Source organism: Curcuma longa, chromosome 12 (genome assembly GCF_044706935.1).
Source record: "Curcuma longa cultivar G26 ecotype Majalengka, Jawa Barat chromosome 12, ITB_CL_G26_1.1, whole genome shotgun sequence".
Lineage (NCBI taxonomy): Eukaryota > Viridiplantae > Streptophyta > Magnoliopsida > Zingiberales > Zingiberaceae > Curcuma > Curcuma longa.
Genome location: NC_133872.1, coordinates 9,260,644 through 9,275,990, shown reverse-complemented (window position 1 = coordinate 9,275,990; position 15,347 = coordinate 9,260,644). Strand labels below are relative to the sequence as shown.

The following is a 15,347-nucleotide window of genomic DNA, read 5'->3' as shown; positions in this document are numbered from 1 at the left end:
GCCACCGGAGACGGATTATGAAATCACCAAAGCGGCTTGTAAAGCTGCCGGACCCTTGGACATGCTGTTGAAATGCTCGAGTAGTCGCAGGTTATGGTTTGGGTTTGCTATCGGAGTTTATTTTTGTTGCTAGAGGTTGATTGCTAGGTTGGATATTGGAGTTTGACACGGCTTGTGAAGCTTTCAGAAATCGTTCCATCCATGTTGGAATGGTTTTGATCATTTGTCCTAAATCGACGGTCAATGGTTGACCATCCAAATCTACTCTGTGAATATGATTCCTGGTGATAGTTAAAAAGCCCTGAAAAATGATTGTGACAAATGTTGTTACATGTTTTCGAAATTAGATTTTCTCTTGTATCGATCGTTATCGATCATCGGCTAGTACCGAAATGATGAACCGACTCATGGCTTCGGAAGTCATCCAGATGAAATCTTCTTGTGGATCATTGGTAGAGGCGAGACTTCGACAAGGACCGCTCAATTAATACCAACTTTGCTTAACATCATCAATAAGGTACGTGTAGAATTATTTACTATTCTGTAAAAATTTTAATTTTTTGCCATGCCTTATACTCTATTATTTCCTATTTTACATGCATGTGTTATGATAATTCTTATTAATTATTATTCTATTTACGCTGCATACATTTGCGAAATGTGTAAGCACGCGCATTGCACCAAGACGATCCCAATAAAATATAGGATCGAAGAGAGCGCTAGGGGAGGGGGTTGAATAGCTATCTGTAGCGTTTTTCAATTTTCATAAAGTTTGTTCGTATTTGTTCATAAATTCGATCGATCAGAGTAAAGTAGCAAAAAATATTGCAGCAGAAATTATAAAACACAAACACACAAAGAGACAAAGTCTTTTTTACTTGGTTCACAACCACAGGCTACTACTCCAAGGCCCACGATTGTTTGATCATTTACGTTGGGTAATCCACTATGAAACTCCTCTCTTACGAACAAGAGTTTGTCAATTACAAAAACTAGAATGGTAAAAATATTACCATTCTTTGAAATTAAGTACAGAATCAAAAATGCATTACCGAAGTTGTAGAACCATAATCTTTCTTGTGTAGCACTTCGGTGTTACAACGACGCTCCTAGATGTTTCTTCATGTGCAAACAGTCATCGGTTTGCTTTGAGTCATTGTTCTGAGGGTCTCCCTCAAAGCTCTTTTATAAGACTTTCTGGGCGCTTGGAATCCTTTCTAGGCCCACCACACTGCCTGCCGATCCACCATCAGTGCTGCTGAATCGACACTTCTAGGTGCTTGTATCCTTTTTTGGGTGCTTGAATGTTGATGTAGAGGTTTCGGATGAACTTTGACCACCGCAGCGCTTATCCGAATCCGGGCACCTGGAAGCTGAGGTGTAAAATATCGAAAATTAGGAGTTATTCGTAAATAAAAATTAACTTTAATATTGGGGTTTAAGGGAGATTATTTAGAAATTTAATTTAAATTAAACCCTAACTAATCTAAGGGTATTAAAGGGTTATTAGGGTTATTGGTTTAAGAGGTTATTGGATTTTGGTTATTGGATCTTCATTAACCCAAACCCGTTAACACTAATTAAAAGGGATTGGCACTGTTCATTCCCAATCGCTACTGCTCCCGTCTCTGAGATCCCGATCGCGCCTCCCTTTGCTTCTCCTCCTTCTTCGTTGATCGCGATTGGCTACCACTTCCCTTCCTTGTTTGCAGTCGGGTTTGTGCCAGCGTTTCTCGGACGGCGGCGCCAGCTAGGGTTCAGTAATTTGCATTTGAACTTTAGGCAGCTGCCGGTGACGGAGGAGAGGAATCTTGGCGTTGTCGCATGTCTTTGAAGGTCTCTGTACTGGTGGCCGATGATCGGGATTGTCCTGCAGTAGCTTGGGGCTAAGGTGCACCTCTCCGTTGAGGAAGAAGAGCATCATCTCTCCGTACAGGATTGAGATTCCATCGGTAAGTTTCCGCCGATCCATTCATCTATAACATGCTCTGTTTGTTGTTGGGTTGAATCGGAGCTTAGATCTAAGTTCCTCTTGGATTTCAGGGCTTTTGTTGACTTGTAATTGGATCGGTGAGATTTGTGGATTGGCGGCAGCAAGGAGAAGAAGAACCGAAGCTTGATTAGGACTCTATAGGGTTCAATCTAAGGTAAGTGTTCTGGGTTTTGATTTAGGTTGGATTTAGGGTTCACTGATGGTGTCGAATATTGCTGATTGGTTTTCCTCCTCACAGCGTGTTGCTGTGATTGAAATGAGTTTTTTAGATTTCGGCTGTTAAAGAAGAAGTGGGCTCAGATCTGAAATCAGAGTTGGTTCTAGGGCTTGATTGGAACGGATTGGAGGTAAGTTTGTTCTTAGAATTTGATTAACCATTTTGGTGTAATGTTGATCTTGTTGGATGTTGAATCTCGGTAGGGAGGAGTTGATGTGGAAATGGGTTATTTATGACACTATTAGATGATTGATGTTGAATCTAAGTTGATTTGGGTTGTGAGGTTGAGGATTAGTTAATGTTGGGTTAATTTAATTTGATGGTTAGAGTTAATGCTTGGATTAAGTTGATCATTAATCATGGGTTAGGTTTAATTGGATGAGTGGGATTAAACTATAGAATTTAATACTGTAATTGCTACAGTATCGTTGTAATAAATGTTGTGTTGTCGTTATTATAGGACCTTGATTTGATTGGTCCTATTACATGGAGTCTGGTTATTTTCTGGGGGGTTTGATTGTTGACGATCATCTGATCAGGTGGGTACCCTGTACTTGGTCAATACAGGATTCTCTTCCTAGTGCATGATTTGTTGTTGTTATATTGTTTATCATGTTGATATCCATGCTGTTTGAGATAGTATTTAGTTGATACTTTTGAAAATCATTACTTGATATCTACTGTTGACCTTTTGATGATCTATTGTTACCATGTTTGATACTCTTGTTATTTGTATCATTCATTCTATTGATACTCGTATGACTCGTTGCTTGATACATGTTGTATGATTTATATTTGATCTATCCTTGGTTAGAATAGTCTTAACTATGGTATCATAGACATATATTGACCTCTGTTAATTCCGATTGTGCATGCTTGTAAAATACGGGTTTAAAAAAAAAGGTTAATGGGTTTCAGGTTTAAAACCTTAAATCCATTAGGAGTCCAATAGCTTTTCTTCCCTTGTGATTTCCCTCTCTGCCGAAGCCACCCCTTCTCTCCGCGATCTCCTTCCTCATCTGCCGCGGTTTCCTTTTTCTCCAACCGATCGCGATTTCCTTCCCTTAGCAACAGCAACCTCCCCTATTTTCCCTAGCCAGATCTCACAACTCTCCACCTCCTTCCTTCTTCTCCAGCCAGCTGCAACCTTTCCTCCTCACTGCTGCCGCGTCTCCTTTGCCGACGCTGTCGCACGCCGCGTGGAGACGCCTTCTGACGTCGTCGTCTGCCGTCGCTCGTTGCCTGTCGTGTGGATCCAACACACGTGCCGCTTCTCTTGAAAGCCATCTCACATTGGGCATACACACCACAGGTAATGGCATGCTTCTATTTCGTGAAGTTAGCAAGTTGGTTGTTGCTTGTGGTTCACGAATTTTATCTTGATCAATTAACACCGAGGTCTAGGCTAACAAGTATAAAGGAATTTGGATATCTCTAACCATTCTCTCAAGGGGTAAGTTCACATGACATTCATACTGCACTTAAGTACATATAAGTTGGACACTTTATAACCAGATGCTTCTCAATAAGGTTGGCAACATTTATAATAGAAGAAACATAAAGCAAATTTCTTTCTCTCCATTCACTTTTCTGTAGACAAAAGAGGTCCACTATATGAATTAAACAAGATTTAATGGCACATAAAGACCACCCTTAAAATACATTGGGGACTGCTTGATGTCTAACGAACAGGAGGATTTGTTGTGGTTAGAAAATTATCTACAGGTTTATATTTATGCTTGTTGCTCGGTATATGCCTTCACATTATTTATCCTTAGTTTATCTTATTGTTAATCATCATTGTTCGTTGCTGCTTAAAATTTATTTACTACAAAAATGATTAATAGGAATAAAATATAAAGAAGAGGAAATTAACAGTAATCCTATAAAAGATTATGATTGCCCTGAGAAACTATAAGAAACTAGATGTATAATTATATTACAAAATGAATAGAATAATGAAGCATTTGGGTTGTTAGCCATTAGCAGCAACATGTCATCATCAAATTGGATGCTTGAGGTGGGTTCCTGTCCATGTTTGGTTTCAAGCCATAATTGATAAAGTAAAACATAACAGCCAACTCGCCTTGTGGTACTTTCTCCTAGAGCTAAGTGGAAGATGGTTATTTAATTTTGCAGGACCTTAGTACGTTGATCCTGTTATACACGGAGGTTGTCTTCTGACATGGACTACTTTCTGAAGGCGGGTATCTCGACTTATCTCTTTAGATATGTCTATTGATGTGAATGATTTTGCTATGACTAGTAGTAGTAATTTTATATGCTTTATATCTGCCATATTATGTCACTATTTAGCATATGTTGTGATCATCTTTATCTGCTACTTGTTTAGGTTTATATACCTTCTTGATACTTGCCACATAAAATATGTTCAACAGATATAGTGATATACTGTTTCTTTACTGGCATTGATTGGTCGTTATTACACACATTAGTGTCATGCATCATCCTTGCATGATTGCATGCTGGCGATCATCGGCTCCTCTGTAGTCTGAGCCCGTCGCCAGTTACATGATCTGCACACATTACCACTCATGAGTTAGTGGTACATTAGGAGGGTGTGTGCAGTTGCTCTGTCAGGGCTCCGCTCGACCGCTCAGGGGTAGTGGTGACGCAGCGTGGTAGCATTACAGGGATCCCTCCTTCACATTGTGACGAGGAGATGAGAGCATTGCTCCCCCATATACTTGGGGTAGGAGGATAGGTGTACTCCGACAGCATCCTGTCCACTCGGTCACGCAGGAGCAGTGACGGCAGAGTGCACAGTTGTCCTAGCCCTACCCACTCGACCTCACGATTGTCTGTGACGGTGGCTGACTGGTGTCAGGGGTGACCATGTCATTGCATCATGTGCATACTGCATGGATTGCATTTATTATTGCTTACTGCATTTGGTTGCTGCATATGTTTGACATGCACATACAGGAGGCTTTATGAATTTGGTTTGTGCGATTGTATCGAGGTAGATGATTCTGGTATGTACAACTTTTACAGTATTTCAATATTCTGTATTTCTTACTGTACATGTATGATTATTACTACTAGATAGCTTATTATACATATCTGTTAGATATCCGCTGAGTTCTTTAAACTCACCCCATTGATTTTATCCTTTTTAGGTTGACGTCTGTCTGGAGAGCCGTGCTGCTAGTCCCTCATCGAGTTGACCTCGACCATTTTAGTTTTTGATATGGTTTTCTAGTATTTGTGTCAGAACTTGTTTTATGTCGTATGAATGTTCTTAGACATGTTGGGTTTTGTGGCGCATACTTTATTTACTGGTTGTGGACCTTATTCACATAGTTTAGTTTCTATTACATATGTTGTCATGTGGGGATTGTGGCCGTGTAGGCCTTATTGTGGCCATGGAGGCCTTATGTTATATTGTATTCAGGGAAAGTGAATTGTTACAGGGAAGATGTTGCCGAAATTTCTCGGATAGTCATCTCCCAAGGCGTGACAATACTAATTAATTTTAGCTATTACATGTTGGGATGATCATCATACATCCATATACTAGTTGTAGGGTTGATGACAACATTGTTGGCTGTTCTTGGACTGACTATATTACCCTCCTGCAACACTGCTACTCCCCACTTATTTTTAGTGGTCAGTTGTTGGAGTTTGTGCAGTATGTCCTGTTTGGCACCTCAGTTCACTGCCTTAGGGGGTGACTGAGGGTGACGAGTGCAGACAAAGACTTGTAGTATGTCCTGTTTGGCGCCTCAGTTCACTGCCTAAGGGAGTGACTGGGGGTGGCGAGTGCAGGTAGTGACTTGTATTTAATTGCGTTGGTTGATGCATATTACATGCATTTATTGGTAGGATTATTACATAGTTTATTTTATTCATATGATTGTGGCTGTTGCACTTGATTGCTATGATTGTTGCACTGCGTGACATTTCATACATGATTACATGCTAAGATTCCTATACCTGTTGCACAGTATGATTTTTCCTTTATTGTATCAGTTGATATACCATGATCTATTACCTTGGTTCATATTACTTGCTGATATCTTTTACATATTGATGATCATTTATTCCATCTATACATGTTTACTTGACTGGTATATCCTTGCTATACATTCTAATTATCTTACATGCACTATTTTCTGTACCCACTGAGTATCTAATGCTCACTACCCAGACCCTAGGGTTACTTTATTTTCTCCCCAGGTACCAGATATGTTACTTGGAGCTTGGAGTTTCGGTCGACTGTTGCTGTCTTACATCGGGGGGGGGGGGGGTCTTTGGTTAATATGGTTATAGTTGTATTCCATTTTGGGACTTGTGGTGTGGACATGGACTGTAGTTGTGTTGGATTTGTATTTGTGATTATTCACTTTATCGGATTTACAATGTTACTCTACGTAGATTTTTCTATATGTTGTTGCAGATTTGGCATTTCATGCATATGATAGTTGTTGTATGGCCATGTAGGCCTTATCTTGCATCTGTGTTTGTGTCTGTGTTTATTGGACGTGTAGTCCTCTTTCCGGCCGCATGTGGCTGTGTATCTTTGTATGTATTTAGGAAAGGTCATTGTTACAGGGGAGATGCTGCCAAAATTTTTTGAATGGCCTTCCGGGACGTGACAATTTAGTGGTATCAGAGCGTAGGTTCATTTCTCTAGATTTTCCATTGTATTTGAGTCAATTTTTCGGTGTCCGTCGGATTTATCATCGGATTTATCGTTGTGTTTGTAGTTTTTGAGAGTTATCATCGCATTGGTAGGTTTATAATAATACCAATTGTTTGGTATTAGAGCATATTAGGTTAAGCATTTAGTTTTAGGATTTAGGTCTAATTTTCGAGTTCGTCGTTGTGTCGGGGGTGTCAAATTTGGTTGCATGATACAAGTTGTGAGATGGACAAACAGCGGCACGAATTCTCCAAGGAGTTGTAAGTAAATTTCTAGTACATTTATACTATTTCTAGGAATTTATAGTAATTGTATATGTACTAGGTGATATTATGACCCCTGAAAATCATGGACGTGGTCGACCAGCGAGACGACCCGTTACCCCAGTCATGCCGGAGGTTTTTGAGTCGATTATGGATTGTTCGGAGATACCTTTGCCAGATCTGATACCGGTGACAGCTAGTAGGACTGGGGATAGGAGCCAGATTCTAGCACTGGCTAAGTCAGTAAAGGATCGGATGACTTTATTCCGTGGGGGATCTGACCCATGGCTAGCACGTTCTTGGTTAGAGAACGTGACTGATACTTTCACGTATATCATTTGCACTGAGGCAGAGCAAGTTGAATTGGCTATATTCCACCTTCGTGATCAGGCTGTCACGTGGTGGAAGACTTAGACGACAGTACTCGGAGATCAGAGTTTATTGTGGTCATCTTTTAGAGAGGCTTTTGAGATGGAGTACTTTTCAGAGGCATTCTGTATGACTCAGCGTCAGGAATTTCTAAAGCTTAAGCAGGGTGATTGTTCAGTTACTGAGTACCATTCAGAGTTTACGAAACATTCAGAGTTCTGTTCACTGATGGTAGCTCAGGACCGTAATCAGATGCATCAGTATATTTAGGGATTGGCTGCATACATTCGGCTGAAGATGTCTAGTTGCATAGTCACCACATACAGAGAGGCACTAGACCGAGCTCTGGTTATTGAGACGACCCAACGACAAGTGACTCAGGAAAGGGATGCAGAAAAGTCAAAGGGGCAGAATTCACGGAGTTCTAGTCAGAAGAGGCCAGCTCAGGGATTTGGTACATGGGATTCTTCCAGACTACAGAAAGGGAAACGACCTGCTGGATCTTCAAGTGGTTATCAGAGGAAGGAGATTTCGGAGAAGAAGTGTTATCGCTGTGGATTTGATAGTCATCGGATGGTAGATTGTCCATCAGATCGGGTTGTTTGCTATTATTGTAAACAACCTGGTCACATGATGAGTGACTGGCCTCGGAGAGCTCAGCTGGAGCGCACGGGTGCTTCTGCTTCTAGAGGACGATCTATAAAGCCGAGACAATAGAGGGTACCAACGAGATACAGATCACCTCAACAATAGAGATCTCTACCTGCTACAAGACAGATGTATCAGATTCAGGGAAGAGAATATATAGTATTACCATCAGAGTTACAGCCAGAGATCTGTTATGAGGCGACTTCGGTGCAGCAGCAACCACCAGTAGCGCATACTTACGGTGTACCTCCTTACTATGTTCAGCAGCCGACTTCTGTACCTCAAAGTCAGATTCCTACGTAAAAGGGATAATCTATTCCTCAGCCAGCTGCATAGCCGTCCAGCATGGAGGTTGGTCGAGTGTATGCCATCATACAAGAGGAGGCATAGTGGGCCGGGGATAATATATTTACTGATACTTTGATAGATAAACGAATACCTATAATTAAATTGTGTAACTTGATACTGTAAAATACTGAAAATTATTTAGGAATTTAATTGTAACATCTTGAAGCGTGATCGAGTGGTTGCCTACGCTTCTCGTCAGTTGAAGGATCACGAAAAGGACTAATCTTCTCGCTATTATCTTCGCTCTGAAGATTATTCATAAATAAAAATTAACTTTAATGTTGGGATTTAATCGAGAGATTATTTAGGAATTTAATTTAAATTAATCACTAACTAATCTAAGGGTATTAAAGGGTTATTAGTGCTTTAAGGGGTTATTGGATTTGGGTTATTGGATCTTCATTAAACCAAACCCATTAACACTAATTAAAAGGGATTGGCACTGTTCACATTCCCAATCGCTACTACTCTCGTGACAGTTGCGGAACAAAACCATTCGACTTGTTAAAGTCGCGCCTCCCTTTGCTTCTCCTCCTTTTCGTTGATCGTGATCGGGAGTTATTCATACCACTTCCCTTCCAAAACCCATCGGGATCTGCAGTCGGGTTTGTGCCAGCGTTTCTCGTCTGCAGTCGGGTTTGTGCGGCGCCTCGGACGCTAGGGTTCAGGTAATTTGCATTTGAACTTTGGGCAGCTGCCGGTGACGGAGGAGAGGAATCTTGGCGTTGTCGCATGTCTTTGAAGGTCTCTGTACTAGTGGCCGATGATCGGGATTGTCTTGCAGTAGCTTGGGGCTAAGGTGCACCTCTCCGTTGAGGAAGAAGAGCATCATCTCTCCGTGCAGGATTGAGGTTCCATCGGTAAGTTTCCGCCGATCCATTCATCTATAACATGCTCTGTTTGTTGTTAGGTTGAATCGGAGCTTAGATATAAGTTCCTCTTGGATTTCAGGACTTTTGTTGACTTGTAATTGGATCGGTGAGATTTGTGGATTGGCGGCAGCAAGGAGAAGAAGAACCGAAGCTTGATTAGGACTCTATAGGGTCAATCTAAGGTAAGTGTTATGGGTTTTGATTTAGGTTGGATTTAGGGTTCATTGATGGTGCCGAATATTGCTGATTGGTTTTCCTCCTCATAGCGTGTTGCTGTGATTGAAATGAGTTTTTTGGATTTCAGCTGTTAAAGAAGAAGTGGGCTCAGATCTGAAATCAGAGCTGGTTCTAGGGCTTGATTGGAACGGATTGGAGGTAAGTTTGTTCTTAGAATTTGATTAACCATTTTGGTGGAATGTTGATCTTGTTGGATGTTGAATCTCGGTAGGGAGGAGTTGATGTGGAAATGGGTTATTGATGACACTATTAGATGATTGATGTTGAATCTAAGTTGATTTGGGTTGTGAGGTTGAGGATTAGTTAATGTTGGGTTAATTTAATTTGATGGTTAGAGTTAATGCTTGGATTAAGTTGATCATTAATCATGGGTTAGGTTTAATTTGATGAGTGGGATTAAACTATAGAATTTAATACTGTAATTGCTACAGTATCGTTGTAATAAATGTTGTGTTGTCGTTATTATAGGACCTTGATTTGATTGATCCTATTACACGGAGTCTGATTATTTTCTGGGGGGTTTTATTGTTGACGATCATCTGATCAGGTGAGTACCCTGCTACTTGGTTAATACAGGATTCTCTTCCTAGTGCATGATTTGTTGTTACTATATTATTTATCTTGTTGATATCCATGCTGTTTGAGATAGTATCTAGTTGATACTTTTGAAAATCATTGTTTGATACCTGCTGTTGACCTTGTGATGATCTATTGTTACCATGTTTGATACTCTTGTTATCTGTATCATTCATTCTGTTGATACTCGTATGACTCGTTGCTTGATACATGTTGTATGATTTATATTTGATCTATCAATGGTTAGAATAGTCTTAACTATGGTATCATGGACATATATTGACCTTTGTTGATTCTGATTGTGCATGCTAATTAATTTTAGCTATTACATGTTGGGATTATCATCATACATCCATATACTAGTTGTAGGGTTGATGACAGCATTGTTGGCTGTTCTTGGACTGTCTATATTGCCCTCCTGCAACATTGCTACTCCCCACTTATTTTTTGTGGTCAGTTGTTGGAGTTTGTGCAGTATGTCCTATTTGGCGCCTCAGTTCACTGCCCTACGGGGTGACTGATGGTGGCGAGTACTGATGGTGGCGAGTACAGACAGAGACTTGTAATATGTCCTATTTGGCGCCTCAGTTCACTACCTGAGGGAGTGATTGAGGGTGGCGAGTGTAGACAATGACTTGTATTTGATTGCGTTGGTTGATGCATATTACATGCATTTGTTGGTAGGATTATTACATAGTTTACTTTATTCATATGATTGTGGCTGTTGCACTTGGTTGCTATGATTGTTGCGCTGCGTGACATTTCATACATGATTACATGCTATGATTCCTATACCTGTTGCACAGTATGATTTTTCTTTTATTGTATCAGTTGATATATCATGATCTATTACCTTGGTTCATATTACCTGCTGATATCTTGATGTGCATAGGGTTTATATTCGTATTTACACTTTATTAGCACATCTTTCTGATTTTATTGTTATATCTTGTGTGTATTGCATCCCTAATCCTTGCATTTAGGCATATATCTTACATTTCCTAGTTCGAAGATCTGCTCTCGTTTTTACTTGTTTCAGGATGGAAATGGAGCAAAATCGGGCAAATCGGAACAACTATTGAATACAAGGCAAGACAGGGCCGTGCCTCATAGGCACGACCGTGTCTAATCAGTTTCCTGGCTATGCTTCACAAGGCACGGGCGTGCCTACAAGCAGAACATCAACAAGCCCTGGCCGTGCCTCACAGGCACGGCCGTGCCATCATCCCCCTTCAGCAGCAGACAGGGCCGTGTCTACTAGACACGGCCGTGCTTCATAACAGAAGATTGCCAAGTCTTGGCCGTGCCTCTCAGGCACGGTCGTGCCTCCAACGGTCAGAGAAGACCACTGCTGTTGGCCGTGCCCACAAGGCACGACCGTGTTTCTCATCAGAAGAGTCCCTGCTGTTGGCCGTGCCTGGGAGGCATGATGTGCTTCCGCAAGTGCACGGAATATCGCCAAGTAATAAAAAGATCGTATCTTTTACCTGTTGATGATTATTTATTCCGTCTATACATGTTTACCTGGCTGGTATATCCTTGCTATACATTCTGATTATCTTACATGCACTACTTTTTTGTACCCACTGAGTATCTAATGCTCACTACCCAGACCCTGGAGTTACTTTATTTTCTCCCCAGGTAGTAGATAGGTTACTTGGAGCTTGGAGTTTCGATTGACTGTTGCTGTCTCACATTAGGGGGGGTCTTTGGTTGGTATGGTTATAGTTGTATTCAATTTGGGACTTGTGGTGTGGACATGGACTGTAGTTGTGTTGGATTTGTATTTGTAATTATTCGCTTTATCGGATTTACGATGTTACACTACATAGATTTTTCTATATGTTGTTGTAGATTTGGCATTTCATGTATATGATTGTTGTTGTGTGGCTGTGTAGGCCTTATCTTGCATCTATGTGTGTATATGTGTGTTTATTGGAAGTGTAGTTCTATTTTCGGCCACATGTAGCTGTGTATCTTTGTATGTATTTAGGAAATGTCATTGTTACAGGCGAGATGCTGCCGAAATTTTTTGGATGGCCTCCCGGGACGTGACATGAGGTGTCTCGACCACTGGGACTTTGCCACCTTAATGCTCCATTGGCCTAGTTCCGCTGACGTCTGGTCGCCTGGACCAAATCCGAGCTCCTAGACTCCGATCGCCTAGATTTCAGATAAGGGCGTTCGGAATCAAAGTTCTCATCCCTCCATTCTTGCATTACAAGTTAGTACAAAGGAAAAGTAACATGAAGGAGTAATCAATTTTTGAACTATTTATGGTCTTAACTTCGGATTTCTCGTGAAATTCTGGGTTAGACCGATGCCTACTATTTCAAGACTGGAAACGCGCCCTTACCCACTCCACTCGGGAGAATTTACCTATTTGTCAATAAGTCTTCCAGACTTGTTAGACTTTTTGCTTAGTCTCAATCCTTGGCCCCGTAGGATTTGCTGTTAGACAACTAGTCCACCTGATCTGCCTAGACTTCCCGCCAAACAACTGGTCCACCTGACCTGTCTGGACTTCCTGCCATGCATTTGGTCCACCTGACCTGCCTAGACTTCTGCCATGGATCTGGTCCACTTGATTTGCCTGGACTTTTACCTAGTGCACTTGATCAGCTAAGACTTCTACTTAGTCCCCCAGACCAGAGCTTTTCTTTGCCTTGTTTCCACTAGGACTTTCATTGCCTAGTCTCAACTAAGACTTTCCTGTGCTCCCTGTACACTTAGATGAACACATCAGTACACACCACACACTTAACTTGAACCTTGTGTCATCATCAAAATCAAGGTCCGATCATCTGGTGCTTCCTGCACCAACAATCTCTTCCTTTTTGATTACGACAACCTGAGTTTCAAGTTAAAAAAATATTTTTGAAAATGAAGTCATTTAATTCATGCTTAGGAAAATGTTTATAAAATTCATGCATGTAATAGTTATGCAATGATGTAGCATGATATATCTTCCCCTACTTTTCAGGACTCCCCCTGAATTTATACTTGAAAAAATAAATAATATTTTGAAACCTTTTATACTCTTCCTCTAAACTTGACATGGTTTAGTTTTGATCAAATTGATACAAAACCATTCAAGTCATTTACAAGTATTTTTGAAAAATATTTGAACTTGATAAACTTTGAAATCATAATTTATTGATAATTTTAAACTTTTCAAGAAGACTTTTGAATTTTGAAAACATAAGTTCAAAATCATAAGTTTTAAAAAAAAATTTAAAATCATAAGTCTTTTAAGAACTTGAACTTGAAAAGTCTTTTAAAAAATTTAAACTTAAACTTGAAATCTCTATATCTCTCCTCATTTACCAGAATAAAAAAAAAAAAAAATAAGTCTAGATTTGAGTCCAAGCATGTATCTATAAAGAAAATACTTAGAAAAAATATTTTATTTGTGGGGTACGTGTTCAACTTAGGTTTCAACTAACTATTAAGAAATAGTAGCTTGACCTATTTAGTTAAGTTTAAGTGTATCATTCCATTTAGCTTATGCTTAGGAACACTTAACTTGATTCATCATCTGTGTTTATAGTCCAAGTTTTGGTTCGATGCATAAATATAAGCATCTGAAACTTAGGCTAGAATCCTATGCATCTCACATCGTTCTAAGTTTTACAATACACAAACAAGTTAGCTAGTATGCTTTGTGAGATGCTTAACCTAGATTTATAGGTTCATGCTTTCTAGGAGAGAATTCTAGTCTTAGGTTAAAATATTTCTTTCATTTATTTTGAAATTAAAAAATTAAAAATAAGTTTTTCAAAGAGAAAAAAATAAACTTTTTAAAATGTTTTAAAAAAATTAAGTAATAATAGATTAGAAAATATGAGTTTTTGAAAATTTTAAAGTTTTCCCTTAGTCTACCAAGCATAGTCCTAATTATTTTCTAATTGTACTAAATTCGGATTCTAATAGAGGTTTAGTAAATATGTCTATTAAGTTAGATTTGGACTCAACATAGTCGAGTACAATTTCTCCTTTAGTGGCATGGTCTCTAATAAAATGATGTTTGACCTCTATATGTTTTATTCTAGAGTGGTGCACTGGGGTTTTGGTCAGATTTATGGAACTTATATTATCAATTAACACCTTGGTGTTATGCAATACATTCTCTAAAACCCTAGATCTAGGCTTAGGGGAAGGCGTCTCCCCAGTCTTGAGGAGGCCCTAAACACTTCATCTCCACCAATCTATCCTACACCGGAGCGAGAGATCTTCAAGAGGATGTCCACGCTTCACAGATTAGTCTTCCCATTTCTTGTGGATGACTATTTTTATGTATTCTTCTTGTAATCTTCTTGTAATGGAGTAGATCCTTGAGTTTAGGATATAGGATGAACAATTATGTAATGATGGTGATGTATGAACTAGTTTATGTCATATTCCCTATTCAATGAAGTGTTTACATTTGTTTCATGTATTATGTGCCTTGAATGTGTTTGATGAAATGTTTGTGTGAGTGCATATGCATGATTATGAGGGGTAGATTACTGTGTAGGGAGATCCTAGGATCGTATGGTCGGGGTGCCTCATGACAGGAGGAATGCCTTTAACCGGACTTTCCGAAGTGATTCCTACATAGTGGTAAACCCCCATAAGGGATATCTAATGGTTGATGTCCACTAGGACAAGCTCCTTAACAAGGTACTTGGTGACAGAGGGTATGGCGTTGGATCATATGACCGGGGCGCCTAGTGACAGGAGGAATGCCTTTAACCGGACTTTCTGGCGTCACCTTTACTAGAGGGCCACCACATAGGACTTCAAGGTCAAATGCCAACAAAGCCTAACGAGGTCGAATTGGTATTTGGTTAGAATCCCTACAAGGTGGTAAATATTGAGAGTAAAGGAACAAACATGAATTAGGGACTTCACCTAGCATTGATATGAATCTGAAATCCTAGACTTATCCATCTCATCCATAAATCCCAAGTCAATCTTCCTCTCTACCATACAAACCAAATCCTCAATCAATCCGTTTCCCTTTGAGTCTTGATAACTATCTCAGTGACATCACTATAGTTAATACACAGTCCCTGTGTTTCGATATCTTTTTATTACTTGACGACAACCGTATACTTGCGGTTCAAATCAAGTTTTTGACACCGTTGCGGGGGACTGTGTTGGCGATCTGGATCTC

At 39.9% G+C, this 15,347-nt stretch overlaps 1 protein-coding gene across 1 annotated transcript; it reads left to right on the top strand.

Annotated features, from left to right (window-relative positions):
* Nucleotides 1-7,265: 7,265 nt before the first annotated feature.
* LOC141842861 (uncharacterized) lies at nt 7,266-8,225 on the top strand. Its single transcript, XM_074730850.1, has 3 exons — nt 7,266-7,537; nt 7,598-7,739; nt 7,806-8,225. Exons 1-3 carry the CDS (start codon nt 7,266-7,268, stop codon nt 8,223-8,225), a joined length of 834 nt encoding a protein of 277 aa, XP_074586951.1.
* Nucleotides 8,226-15,347: the final 7,122 nt, after the last annotated feature.